Here is a 14,449-nt window from a genome sequence, read left to right as displayed (position 1 = left end):
TTATTACATCTCTCCATACATGTCTTTTTTTTCTGAACCGAATAATCCAAAATTTGTTAATCTGTCTCTCTACCTTAATCCATCCACTGAGGGGCCCAACATTATATCTCAGTGTCATCACTGCCCCCCACCCCAATGGTACAAGACTGTTGAAGTATACTGTGGCCCAGTGATGATACTGAGCTGTAAGGCCAACCTCTCTGACCGGGTAGTAATATCGGTGTCAAAAGTAACAGCACAAATATCTCTGCAACCAGAGTGCACACCAGCAAAGCTTTACAGTAGTATACAGTCCTATGAAAAAGTTTGGGCACCCCTATTAATCTTAATCATTTTTAGTTCTAAATATTTTGGTATTTGCAACAGCCATTTCAGTTTGATATATCTAATAACTGATGGACACAGTAATATTTCAGGATTGAAATGAGGTTTATTGTACTAACAGAAAATGCGCAATATGCATTAAACCAAAATTTGACCGGTGCAAAAGTATGGGCACCTCAACAGAAAAGTGACATTAATATTTAGTACATCCTCCTTTTGCAAAGATAACAGCCTCTAGTCGCTTCCTGTAGCTTTTAATCAGTTCCTGGATCCTGGATAAAGGTATTTTGGACAAACAATTCAAGTTCAGTTAAGTTAGATGGTCGCCGAGCATGGACAGCCCGCTTCAAATCATCCCACAGATGTTCAATGATATTCAGGTCTGGGGAATGGGATGGCCATTCCAGAACATTGTAATTGTTCCTCTGCATGAATGCCTGAGGATTTGGAGCGGTGTTTTGGATCATTGTCTTGCTGAAATATCCATCCCCGGCATAACTTCAACTTCGTCACTGATTCTTGAACATTATTCTCAAGAATCTGCTGATACTGAGTAGAATCCATGCGACTCTCAACTTTAACAAGATTCCCGATGCCGGCATTGGCCACACAGCCCTAAAGCATGATGGAACCTCCACCAAATTTTACAGTGGGTAGCATGTGTTTTTCTTGGAATGCTGTTTCTTTTTGGACGCCATGCATAACGCCTTTTTTTATAACCAAACAACTCAATTTTTGTTTCCAAAATGAAGCTGCCTTGTCCAAATGTGCTTTTTCATACCTCAGGCAACTCTATTTGTGGCGTACGTGCAGAAACGGCTTCTTTCTCATCACTCTCCCATACAGCTGCTATTTGTGCAAAGTGCGCTGTATAGTTGACCGATGCACAGTGACACCATCTGCAGCAAGATGATGCTGCAGCTCTTTGGAGGTGGTCTGTGGATTGTCCTTGACTGTTCTCACCATTCTTCTTCTCTGCCTTTCTGATATTTTTCTTGGCCTGCCACTTCTGGGCTTAACAAGAACTGTCCCTGTGGTCTTCCATTTCCTTACTATGTTCCTCACAGTGGAAACTGACAGGTTAAATCTCTGAGACAACGTTTTGTATCCTTCCCCTGAACAACTATGTTGAACAATCTTTGTTTTCAGATCATTTTAGAGTTGTTTTGAGTAGCCCATGATGCCACTCTTCAGAGGAGATTCAAATAGGAGATCAACTTGCAATTGGCCACCTTAAATACCTTTTCTTATGATTGGATACATCTGGCTATGAAGTTCAAAGCTCACTGAGGTTACAAAACCAATTTTGTGCTTCAGTAAGTCAGTAAAAAGTAGTTAGGGGAATTCAAATCAATAAAATGATAAGGGTGCCCATACTTTTGCACTGGTCAAATTTTGGTTTAATGCATATTGCACATTTTCTGTTAGTACAATAAACCTCATTTCAATCCTGAAATATTACTGTGTCCATCAGTTATTAGATATATCAAACTGAAATGGCTGTTGCAAACACCAAAATATTTAGAACAAAAAATGATTAAGATTAATAGGGGTGCCCAAACTTTTTCATAGGACTGTATAACACCACCAGTTATAGAGAACATGAAAGCTCCTGTTTAAACCCCTGGGGTAAGCAAATGACATTTAATGATGATCATCATCAAGGATATACAGTGGGGCAAAAAAGTATTTAGTCAGTCACCAATAGTGCAAGTTCCACCACATAAAAAGATGAGAGGCGTCTGTAATTTACATCATAGGTAGACCTCAACTATGAGAGACAAAATGAGAAAACAAATCCAGAAAATCACATTGTCTGATTTTGTAAGAATTTATTTGCAAATTATGGTGGAAAATAAGTATTTGGTCAGTAACAAAATTTCATCTCAATACTTTGTTATATATCTTTTGTTGGCAATGACAGAGGTCAAACGTGTTCTGTAAGTCTTCAGAAGGTTGGCACACACTGTTGTTGGTATGTTGGCCCATTCCTCCATGCAGATCTCCTCTAGAGCAGTGATGTTTTGGGGCTGTCGCTTGGCAACACGGACTTTCAACTCCCTCCAAAGGTTTTCTATAGGGTTGAGATCTGGAGACTGGCTAGGCCACTCCAGGACCTTGAAATGCTTCTTACAAAGCCACTCCTTCGTTGCCCTGGCGGTGTGCTTTGGATCATTGTCATGTTGAAAGACCCAGCCACGTTTCATCTTCAATGCCCTTGCTGATGGAAGGAGGTTTGCACTCAAAATCTCACGATACATGGCCCCATTCATTCTTTCATGTACCTGGATCAGTCGTCCTGGCCCCTTTGCAGAGAAACAGCCCCAAAGCATGATGTTTCCACCCCCATGCTTTACAGTAGGTATGGTGTTTGATGGATGCAACTCAGTATTCTTTTTCCTCCAAACACGAAAAGTTGTGTTTCTACCAAACAGTTCTGGTTTGGTTTCATCAGACCATAGGACATTCTCCCAATACTCTTCTGGATCATCCAAATGCTCTCTAGCAAACTTCAGACGGGCCCGGACATGTACTGGCTTAAGCAGTGGGACACGTCTGGCACTGCAGGATCTGAGTCCCTGGCGGCGTAGTGTGTTACTGATGGTAGGCTTTGTTACATTGGTCCCAGCTCTCTGCAGTTCATTCACTAGGTCCCCCCGCGTGGTTCTGGGATTTTTGCTCACCGTTCTTGTGATCATTTTGACCCCAAGGGGTGAGATTTTGCGTGGAGCCCCAGATCGAGGGAGATTATCAGTGGTCTTGTATGTCTTCCATTTTCTAATTATTGCTCCCACAGTTGATTTCTTCAATCCAAGCTGGATGCCTATTGCAGATTCGGTCTTCCCAGCCTGGTGCAGGGCTACAATTTTGTTTCTGGTGTCCTTTGACAGCTCTTTGGTCTTCACCATAGTGGAGTTTGGAATCTGACTGTTTGAGGGTGTGCACAGGTGTCTTTTTATACTGATAACAAGTTTAAACAGGAGCCATTACTACAGGTAATGAGTGGAGGAAAGAGGAGACTCTTAAAGAAGAAGTTACAGGTCTGTGAGAGCCAGAAATCTTGATTGTTTGTAGGTGACCAAATACTTATTTTCCACCATAATTTGAAAAAAAATTCTTACAAAATCAGACAATGTGATTTTCTGGATTTGTTTTCTCATTTTGTCTCTCATAGTTGAGGTCTACCTATGATGTAAATTACAGACGCCTCTCATCTTTTTAAGTGGTGGAACTTGCACTATTGGTGACTGACTAAATACTTTTTTGCCCCACTGTAATAAGGATATAATAAGATATTGCAATAAACATCACAGAAAAAGGCTACAGTTAACCCTTACCAGACCATACATGGCTGTGCAGGATGCAAGCAGGCCCCTACTGCCAGATATGATAGAGAAAACATGGGTGCAATAAGGTAAATAAACATCCCACACTTCCAATGCATGAGGGGGGAGGATGCCAGTGAGATAATGTGAGGCACATTGCGCCAAAGAACAGCCTAATGGTCACGCCACAGACTATTAGATCACACAGGATGCCCAGCACCTTCATACGTACAACTCAATAATAACAGCAACCCTGTATAAGTGAACAAAAGCCCTGGCCGTATCATGAATGGTAGGAGTGTGGGATTTTTCATTAGCATTTTTCATTTGTGTTTTCTCTATCATATCTTGCAATGGGGGCCTGCTAGCATCCAATATGGCCATGTACAGTATAATCTGATTATGGGTAAGTATGGCCTTTTTCTATGATGTTTTTGTACTTTATGTTCCTTTTAGTAATATCTTATTTGTATGTTCCCAGATGCTGAGCATCTCTGTCTCAAGGGAGAATACACAAATTGTACGAGTGTTACAGCACTTCAGTAAATAATGTAATATTTCTGTACTAAAAAGATCACTTTATGTATATAGTCCGGGTTTATAACCTGAAAACTACATATAGACCTTGTTTATGGCACTATAGTGACATCATTCATTGCACAGTGTATGCATATATAGTATTGCTATGCATGAGAGAATTCATGATTGAAGTTTAGAACATAAAAAAAAATATTTATACTTTATATCTTTCCCAGGTTCCCGTTTTTCTACAAATAAGCCTTAAAAAATTTACTGATATCAGCTTTAATTTACAGCAATAAGAGTGTATCATATAACAAAAAAAAATAGATATTTGCCTTTACATTGCAACATTCTGTAGGCGTGAAAGTCCAATGCACCCCTGGCCATGAAGGGGTCAATATCCCCAATGTTGTAGCTTGAACTATTTACACATTCGGGAATGATTTGTGCATTTTGACATCATGTAGTTAATGTTCTTATATTAAAAAAAACAGTGTTGTAAAAAGAAAGTAATTTGTGAACATCTCAACCCCATGGTTTGCTGTTTTCAATTTTACTGTTGAATTTGACTGTTGCCAGGGCTGCTTTTACAGGGTCGAGACAGACTCCCAATATCATCTTCCTGCTTTACTTACCAATAACTACTGAAAAGGCTGAACAAATTTTCTTGTGTTTTCAGGCGTAAAAAAGTCTAATGAGAGAAATTGTTCCCATGGACACTGTTTCTTCAATGCCAGTCTTTCCTGAATCTAAAGGGGAAAGCTTTATAATGTGACAAATGTTCTTTTTCTATGGCTTAAAAAAAAAGCAATTGTTTTCCTGATGTCATTAAAAGAAGGAAAACTTTAATTAAAAAACACTATTTTTGCCTTACCCTGGCATTTAGAATTTTATGTTACTTTTGTGTTATCTCAGATCGACCTTACTATTCTTATGAAACATTTATGCTTAACTTGAAAGTGCTCGCCTTGTAAACACAAGGTGGAATTTATCATCACCTTTAAAGCCAAGATGGTAAAACTGGCCACCAGAATAGATTTTATTTAGCAAGTGTTTATCGATGTATAGTGTTTTTTAACATATAGAAATGTAATTAAAAAATTCTGTTTGCAACGTAATTCACCACTGATGTAACAGAGCTGTGTGAATCCAGTGAAGGAACATTTATCAGCTTTGCAAAGGACTATGGGAAGAATATGCAAATCTGTCTTCCATGATGTAATTAGGAAGTCAGGTGCCTCAGTTTTGCAAACCAATAGAGGGCGCTCACTGGAATGTCTTCCCTGATTTAATTACGAAGACAGAATCTCAGTGAAAATATACCCCTTTATAGCTTTGCAAAGTTAGAGAGGTTTTCCCTTAAAGACAAATGCCTTTTAAACAGATGACAAGGTGTTGTCTTTTTAAGACTATCCCTTAAATTTGGAAAAAGTGTTGGAGATTTATGAATCTGTCTTATGCCTTATTGACACTACGGTAAAGTTTCATGGACGAGGGGGCCACACGGTGGCTTGCAGCGCTGGAGTCCTGGTGTTCAAATCCCGCCAAGGGCAAAAAACCATCTGCAAGGAGTTTGTATGTTCCTCCCGTGTTTGCATGGATTTCCATCCCATAGTCCAAAAAAAAAAAAAGACATACTGATAGGGAAAAATGTACATTGTGAGCTCCATGTGGGGCTCACAATCTACATTTAAAAAAAAAAAAAAAAAGTTTCATGGACGTATCCTAAAGTAATAAATAGTCATACTTATGTCAAAGTGTCAAGATGTTGACGTGCCCCTTGGGACCTCAGAGGTCCAATCACAGGTCTCAATAGTCCCCGGGGATTCTGACCTCACCCAGGAGGCTAAAATCTGCTCTGGAGAGATCACTGGATGTTGTACAGGAGTTCATGAGAGGTGAGTGAAGGTGAGCATGGCTGTTAATTATTTTTCTGCATTCCCCCGGGGCTCCCGATTATTATACCCTGGGGTTTGAATAGCCCCAAGAGTATAATAATAATTCATGGATAACCAAACACATACCCCCTGCAGGTGGTTTCTGCATTGCTAAACCTATATTATTTTATGCATATAAAGAAATATATACCTTTTGAAACTAAAACGAGAAAATAAGACAGAAATGTTTCCTTCTTTCATCTTTTAGCATATATGAACATGTCTGCCGCTCGCTGTTTGAAAAACACAAGCTCCTGTTTTCATTCCTACTCTGTGTGGGTTTACAGAGGAATAAAGGCTTGATCAATAATGATGAATGGCACTTTCTTCTCACTGGTGGGGTTGCACTCGAGATCCCACATCCCAACCCAGCTCCTGTGTGGCTGAAGGACAAATCCTGGGGTGAAATTCTTCGACTTTCCACATTACCACTCTTCAAAGGATTAGATGACCATTTCTGCTCAAAAGTATGTAAATACAATGTTATTATGTATATTTTATGTTAAAACCCTAGGCTATTAAAATAATTATTTGCTCCACTTAGTTTTGAAGTGTCTATCACTAAAATAGATGGGAACAAATTGTACTTCTGCTTTGTCATATTTTATTGAGCCTGGTTGACTTTCAGTTGACTTCACAGTTGTCAGCTTGTTTTTCTTGGCAGGCCATAAGAATGAATACTCATAGCTAATAAGGCACTTTACACACACACACACACACACACACACACACACACATATGTATATCTACGAAATGTATAAGAAAAGAAAAGTAACTATGGCTATATTATTGGCAAGGGATTTACTATGTCATTGGATAAATATGGTATATACTCGAGTATAAACTGACCCAAATATAAGCTGAGACCCTTAATTTTACCACAAACAACTGGGAAAACTTAGGGAGGGAGGGAAATCCACCATTGCAGATAAAAAGTCTGGTCATGTGCACTGCTGCTTAGTAACTCCATGTGCTTCATAGTAATAGCAGTTAACCCCATCATGTCCCTCACATTAACCCCCTGTGTGCCTCACATAAGAGTTACTGATATGTGGGACATATGGAGGTAATAATTAGGTATCTTCATAATTAAGGTCCTTCATTAGTACCCCCCATGTGTCTCACATATTAGTGAATAGTCTCTGTCAGGAGTGATGCCGCCTTGTATTGTAACATAAAAGGGGTTGTCTTCAGACGCGTAACCTAAAGTTCCTGGGTCCCAATGTAAAACCATTAATAAAGCCCCTACCTATCTTGTGTCATATAGTATGGAATAGAATATGAATGGGATAGAATAGGATTATATTTTATGGGGCAGAGGGCTCAGTGCAACTACTACCTCTGCACCACCTATAGCTAAACCTCTGGTTGTCTTGATGAGACAATCCGTTTTCGACCTGCCCTATTACAGCATATACGTCCCTTCACTATCAGCAAACAGTAAATCTTTCTCTCCCACCCATCCTGTCTACATTTTACATAAAGGGTTATTGTTGCCATGTAATACTACATTTCTGTTCTAGTGACAGGGAACTCCTTCTGCCTCATCTGAGAGCAGGAGAGAAGCTGAATTCTGTGACATATAGGTTTATATGATTAGGAAGAGTTCTGGATAAAGAGTAAAATAAATCTTTACAGGACTCCTAGTAGAGACAGAGTCCTGCCTACATGCCCATATAGACTGGTTGTGTGGTTGTCTTCTGTGTGTACGTACTGATAGAAGGAAAGATATGAATTAGCCAATGTGGAAGGAATAAGGAGGACTATCTTACTAACCAACCAGGTGTCTCTTAGATGTACTGTCAGGATTTAATCTGGTGTTAACAAGAAATTGTTCCAAATTACATAATGTGCCTATGTATTACAGGGATCAGCTTCCCACCCAATATCATATCCTCCCCTCAAAAAAAATCACCTGCCTGGTTCACTTTAAGTTATCACTAATGCCTCATGTACATGGCTGGATTCCATACCAAACTTTACCACTGTGTAGCTCCAACCCATGAATTGCTTTTGAGAAAGAGTATGATACGGCACAGAGGCACACATGGCAGTATGTGGGTCCATACTGTGTACAATGTTAAAGATGCTCTAGTGTATGGATACAAAGCATGATTTTCAATAATACAACATTACTGAAGCATACCTGAAAAAACTGATTCAGTCAAAAAGCATAAAGTAGAAGCACATAACAACTCTAATTATATATCGTGTGCTGTTAGTTTTCCTAAGCTAAGGTGAATGTAAATGATTGAACCAGGAATCAGTGGAAACACACCGGTGCGGAAAAATAAGCAGTATGTTTATTCGAACAGATTGGTTAGTCTCCAGTGATTCACATGCAAACCTCTTCAAGATGTTTGGAGAGAATAGCATTAAAGAACATGCAAGTCTACCATTGAACATTGATATATTAAATCCTGAGGTACTGAACAAATAATGTACATGAAAGCCTTGTGACTGTCCAATTCCAATAGAATGTATACTACAATCTTTACCCGACTATTCCCATTTTAAAGAAATATGATAAAGGTCAATATCTGGAGGTTCCTTCAGAGTACAAGATTAGAGCTCAATTAAGACATTCTCTATATCCCCAGCATAATAGTTTTATGTATTTTTTAAAAATTTCTGTAAGAGGCAGTGAACAAGACTGTGTCTGGTATTGTAGCAAGAGTGCAGTCTTATTGGAGTTGATGTTTCATGACTTGTCAGGGTGTGGTTTATTGGTTGTTTTGTGTCATGTGTTGTGGTGTGCTTGCACTATGTTGTATGGTGTGTCATATGCATGATCATAGTACCTTGACTGGTTCTGGTTATCGCATGGTCAGTGTTCTGCTACTTTATGAAGCCTATATTATTGATGAGTCACAGCAGGAGAAGTTATTTGTTACTCTTCTATAGTCTTACCTACTAAAGTCAGGTACTGCCCAGGCTACCCAAGGTGGGAAATGGACTTATATTTAAGGGCTTGTTCTCAAGCTTTGGTAGGAAGGGCATGGCTCATGAAGACAGAGGATGGAGCAGGCCATCTTCAGCTGGAGGATACCTTGTGGGCAAGATCAACTAGCAAGTCCAGGTGAGCATTTAGAGCCATGTGGTGCACTTGTGGAGGAGAGCCATCAGGACATCCACTGGTTTGGTGAACTAGCTTATCCTAAAGGGGTTTTGCAGGCAGAAAATCTTTTTGTATAAAGGTTTGTTAGTGCTAATAATGGGTTAATAAGTACACCCCTATACCTTTAGCAGTGTTTGGAGTGATTTCTGAGTGTCTCTGGCAGCTGCTGGCATTCTCTCCCTTTGTTTACATGGTGTTAGCTTACTGCTGTGCAGCTTCCTGTGCAGCTGCTGCACTAGTTCCCTCTTACTCAACCCCCCCTCCTCCTTCACTCCGTTACAAAACCCTTCGTCTCACTAAGCCTAGCCCCTCCCACCCTCACTGTCTCAATAAGCCTAGCCCCTCCCACCCTCACTGTCTCATTAAGTCTATCGAATACGCCCCTCCCACCCTCCCCCCGTCTCCCTGGCTAGCCTATTCAGCCCACTGCTAGAAGACAGGGAGGAGCCGTCCTGGACACAGAAAGGCTTGGCAAGTATTAGGGGAGGGGGAAGAGTGATGGTGATGTTCTGTTTTGAAAGCGGTTAAACGGAATGTCACCAGATTATCAGAGAGTGTCCCTGGGGTAGTCACATGACTGCTCCAGGAATATGGGTAATTATAGATTTTTTTTTTTAATTTAAGGAAATTAGAAGTTAGGGGAGAGGGAGTTTAGTTTAGGGGCATGCACTTGGTGAGCAGGAGCCCAGGTCCTGGGGTGACAGACCAGAAGCCTGTATAGTTAGCACCCTACTGCATTAACTCTAATCTGCTATACTACATTTGCTGCAATAAGGAAACCGCAGTGTGAAGCCAGGTATTATGTGTGTCCTTTCTTTGCCAGTGGAATACTCCAAGCAACCTGCAGGGGCAGTGTCTGGGCACCAGATTGGACAGTAAAATGGCAGGTTGGCCACAGCAAGAGGGAGCACCAAAAACTTGTTTTAATAACAATTAAAAAACAAAAATAACCAAACGGTCTGCTATACATTAACAGTAAACCCTAAACTGCTGTGGTATACACATCTATGTTGCCACGTACATTACATATATGATAATATTTGTGTGAAAATCCCTTTAATATATCGCATAGCATGAAAGATAAAATATATAGTAGAGCTGAGTGGCACTGCAGTTATCTAAACTGGAGCAAAGGCCATGAACGTACACCATGGACAAAACAATTTAATAAAATAATTGCCTTAGGAAGTTTTTCATGCAAGTCACAAATGCTATTGATGAAATAATACTGTGAGGATTAAGCTCTGAAAGGTCATCAAGTTGAATTATTTTGTTTTTCTCAATCCATTTTATATGAGTGATTGTCCTCGCTCATAAACGTAATGTCTGAAACACTACGGACAAAGTCTGGAACATTATTGCTTCTATTTAGAATCCTTAACATGAGGGTGAGTTTTCCTAAATTCCAAAAGATGTTGTTTGTCAAGAATCCACAGAAGTGTTTATGAGACTGGTTTTATGATACTGGTACAGTTTTAGTGGAGAACTACTGAAGACAGACATCTTTATACAACTTTTTTGACATATTAAACAAAAACTAGTATAATTACCGCCTCTTCCCAATGCACAATGCTAATCGCCCGTTTCTTATTAAACTTCTAGAGCCATGCTAAAAGTGCTTTTCCTTCTCACTTTCTTTTTTATGTGCCACAAACTTCTGAATAAAACAGCAAAAAACAGGGAATAAATCCTGATAAAATAGCTATTTAGATGCTTAATGGGATATTTATTCAGTACAACATAATATTTTGTATGCTTGTTCTCTGATTGAATTTTGTAGCGTTCAAACAGGAAAAAAAATAAATTCTTGAAATTTCCGATATTAAAGGCAACATAGGTATAAATACTTTCATAAAAAAACATCCATAGCAGAAGGCCCCGAGGCTTGAGCTGGCCCATACACATGAGTGTAAGAACGGCTTTATAACGTACCTAGATAAATGGCCAGAAGAGGGAGGCCATAGCAGAAATGCATGCTGTGGCGTTGTAATGGTGCCAGGCATGGATATTACTCTTCCAGTTATGCCAGTCTGAGAAAGGGATGAATAGGGCAGCCAGATCCCCACTACTCCAGTGCTTTCAGAGGTTACAACTGCAAAAACACACCAACACTTGCAGGTCACAATTTTACTGTGCAATTTACTTGAGGTAGCCGTTTCTCAAACGTTACACAGTAGAATGACAGAATGCAGGGAATAGTCAAGAGTTCACATGGACCCTACTACTCCAGGGTACTGCTGCACTTGCTTGGTTTTTGGGGAATGCCCAGTTTAAGCTAAAGTCACACCATACAGATCTGCCCTGACATGACAGTAAAGCATCAGGCCACAGTATCCATAAGCTTTACTTTAGGAAAAAGAAACAGACAATAGCACTTTCTTTGCATTGCCTCTTAACTGGAAGCTCCTAAGGTTCCATCATTCAGCCACTGATCAACTCAGACTTACCTAAATATAAATTTACATATTTGGCACTCAAGATCACTTTATGAAAATCTGGGCCCCCTATCCTGGAGTGGTGCACTGGATGAATGAGTATATGAATGTGAATGTGTAGTGTCATGTGGTCTCCTGGTATAAATTTACTGTCAACTTTCTGGTAATGCTTCTAATTGACGTTATACAGTACATATTTCACATATTGTGTTCTCATATGTCATTTCTACTGAGACTGCTTTCAATTACTTCTGTTCTGAGATACTATTGGAGTGTATGTTCTTGTTATTGTTATTTGTCATTCTCTTAATTCTTAAAATGCAAAAATAAAAATTATTTAAAAAAAAAAAAAGAGAACCAGAAAAAGGATTGGCATGATGGCAAGTCAACAGTGACAGTGGCATACAATATACAACATACATTGCGTCATCAGCATTTACATTATCGAACTTCACAATACACAGCAAATACTTTATTGTTACAATGTAAAAAAATACATAGTGCACATATGGATACACACAATGGTATAAAGTCCTATCTTGAGTGGGAACTTCTAATCCATCCCAGACACCTACAAATGTAGGTTGACACGTAAGAAAGGCTATTCTTCTTCTACCTTTAGATGTCTTCTCCGTGCCGCCATTCTGTAGAAATCCCGGCTTTCGACGATATGCAAATGAGTTCTCTCGCAGCACTGGGGGGCGGTCCACAGCACTTAAACAGCACTGGGGGCATCCCCAATGCTGTGAGAAAAATCTCCAGCACCGCCTCCATTTTCTTCAGGAATGGGTCTCCATGCATCTTCTTCCGGCGCAGGCGGTGAAACTTGTAGGCCTCGGGCAGAGCCGACTGCGCATGCCTGCGGCCACAAGACGAATGGCTGCTTACAGAGTAAGCGGCCATTTTCTTGTGGACTGTGGGCATGCGCAGTTGGCTCGGCCCGAGGCCTACAAGTTTCACCACCTGCGGCAGAAGAAGACGTGTGAAGACCCATTCCTGAAGAAAATGGAGGTGGCGCTGGAGAGTTCTCTCGCAGCTTTGGTTATGCCCCCAGTGCTGTTTGAGTGCTGGGGCCCGCCCCCAGTGCTGTGAGAGAACTCATTTGCATATCGGCGAAAAACGTGATTTCTACGGAACGGCAGCGCAGAGAAGACATGTAAAGGTAGAAGAAGAATAGTCTTTCTTAAGGCTATTCCTATGTGTCAACCAGAAAAAAAAAAGTGTTTTAATGGTAGAATCCCTTTAATCTGCTTTACAGCTGCACTACATTCTTACTACACTGTGTGTGAGATAGAGTAGGCCTTTCCTGTGATTCACAGAGGTAGATCGGTAGTGGTAGTTCTATGAGATATACTGCTACTGTCTCTCAAAGTACATACATACATACAAGGTAACGGGACAATGCATAAGAAGCACTATTGGGTACAGATGGTGGTTTGGGGGATGAAAAGTAGCTGACAGGTTCCTTTCATACGCCACATGATTTGGCCATCCCTGCATAATGAAGTTCGATGAGATGTAGAATATACAGGCTCCATCTCCCTCCAGTCACTAGCATAAGGAACCAGACCAGTTCCCTTTCGGTAAACCACCTATTAGTGGCACTAGAGACATTATTCCAGGGCCCCCTGATGAAGTCGCATACTGAAATGTCAGTCCTCTGCTTTCCCCCACTTTTGGAATTTACATTGCTTTAATGTCTATAGTCATGTAATCTGGTTGCAGTATGTTCGGTTGTTACTATGGGCAATGGGCCTTACTATTATTGCTACTAAGTTATATACAGTATATTAATCGCTGTGATATGGTCTGGTCTTGTTACCCTTTATATGGTCCTATTAAGTCATTTGTATTGTGTGGTTAACGGCTATTTGAGCAGTAGTACCTTATTCACCTGGAGCTAGATATACAGTAGATGCAACAGTCTGTTTGATGTGCATTACAGGCCACTAGTACTTTGAGTAGAGGTCTGACACCCATACTGTATATTGTTAGTCTTGTCCTGTTTATATATGGATTTTTTATTTATTTGTTAATATATTTTGTATAATTTCTTAGAAAATTTCTTGTGATATATTAATGTTGTGTCCTTTTCCTTTTTTTCCGTTTGTGGCTAATGAGAAGTCATGTCTTCATATTTATATATTATCCGCTCTATCTATCTATCTATCTATCTATCTATCTATCTATCTATCAAGGCGACATTATCCTTGAGGACAACTACATTTCTTGGGTATATACATTGTGAAAACAAATCAGTCCTCATTAAATGATCCTCTTGTTTTAATTTTTCCTGATATAATTGCATTTTCGTTTTTTTCTTGCAAATATATATATATATATATATATATATATATATATATATATGTATTTGTTTAATGTGTGCTTTCTTTTGCCTATTATATTGAACCCACTCCCATGCAGAGATACTGATAACAAATGCTGCTTTACATAGTAATACTCTGCTGGATTCACAGCTGGTCTTGAGCAATTGAATAGTTTGGAAATAAATGGCAATTACTTAATGTTTCAGTGAATTATAGATTTTAGGTGACTGTTTAATAAGGGTAGAAACACTTAACACAGTTTGTATTGGATTTTCAAATAATAAAGAAAAAGTTCAGAGTTGGCTAATCCATAGCAGGACAGTTCCCACTTGTTTATACCCAGAGTGTTTCGTGTGCGTCTACACTATAATTTCTGTAAGTGTTCCTGTCGCTGCGCTATAATATGGGCAGGAATTAGCACCATACTTAACCTAAGACTTGTTTTTGTCAAGTAATTTGC

The 14,449-nt window shown here is 39.7% G+C and overlaps 1 protein-coding gene across 1 annotated transcript in view; it reads left to right on the top strand.

Moving 5' to 3' along the window:
- The window catches only part of LOC142203618 (dynein axonemal heavy chain 3-like), a 927,911-nt gene that overhangs the window by 818,811 nt on the left and 94,651 nt on the right, over positions 1-14,449 (top strand). Inside the window, exon 67 of the mRNA XM_075274510.1 lies at positions 6,318-6,576. Coding sequence (XP_075130611.1) covers positions 6,318-6,576 — 259 coding nt within the window. The remainder of the gene's footprint in view (positions 1-6,317; positions 6,577-14,449) is intronic.

This window comes from Leptodactylus fuscus, chromosome 5 (genome assembly GCF_031893055.1).
Source record: "Leptodactylus fuscus isolate aLepFus1 chromosome 5, aLepFus1.hap2, whole genome shotgun sequence".
Classification (NCBI taxonomy): domain Eukaryota; kingdom Metazoa; phylum Chordata; class Amphibia; order Anura; family Leptodactylidae; genus Leptodactylus; species Leptodactylus fuscus.
The sequence above is the reverse complement of the archived record's forward strand: the minus strand, read 5'-3'. Positions and strand labels throughout refer to the sequence as shown.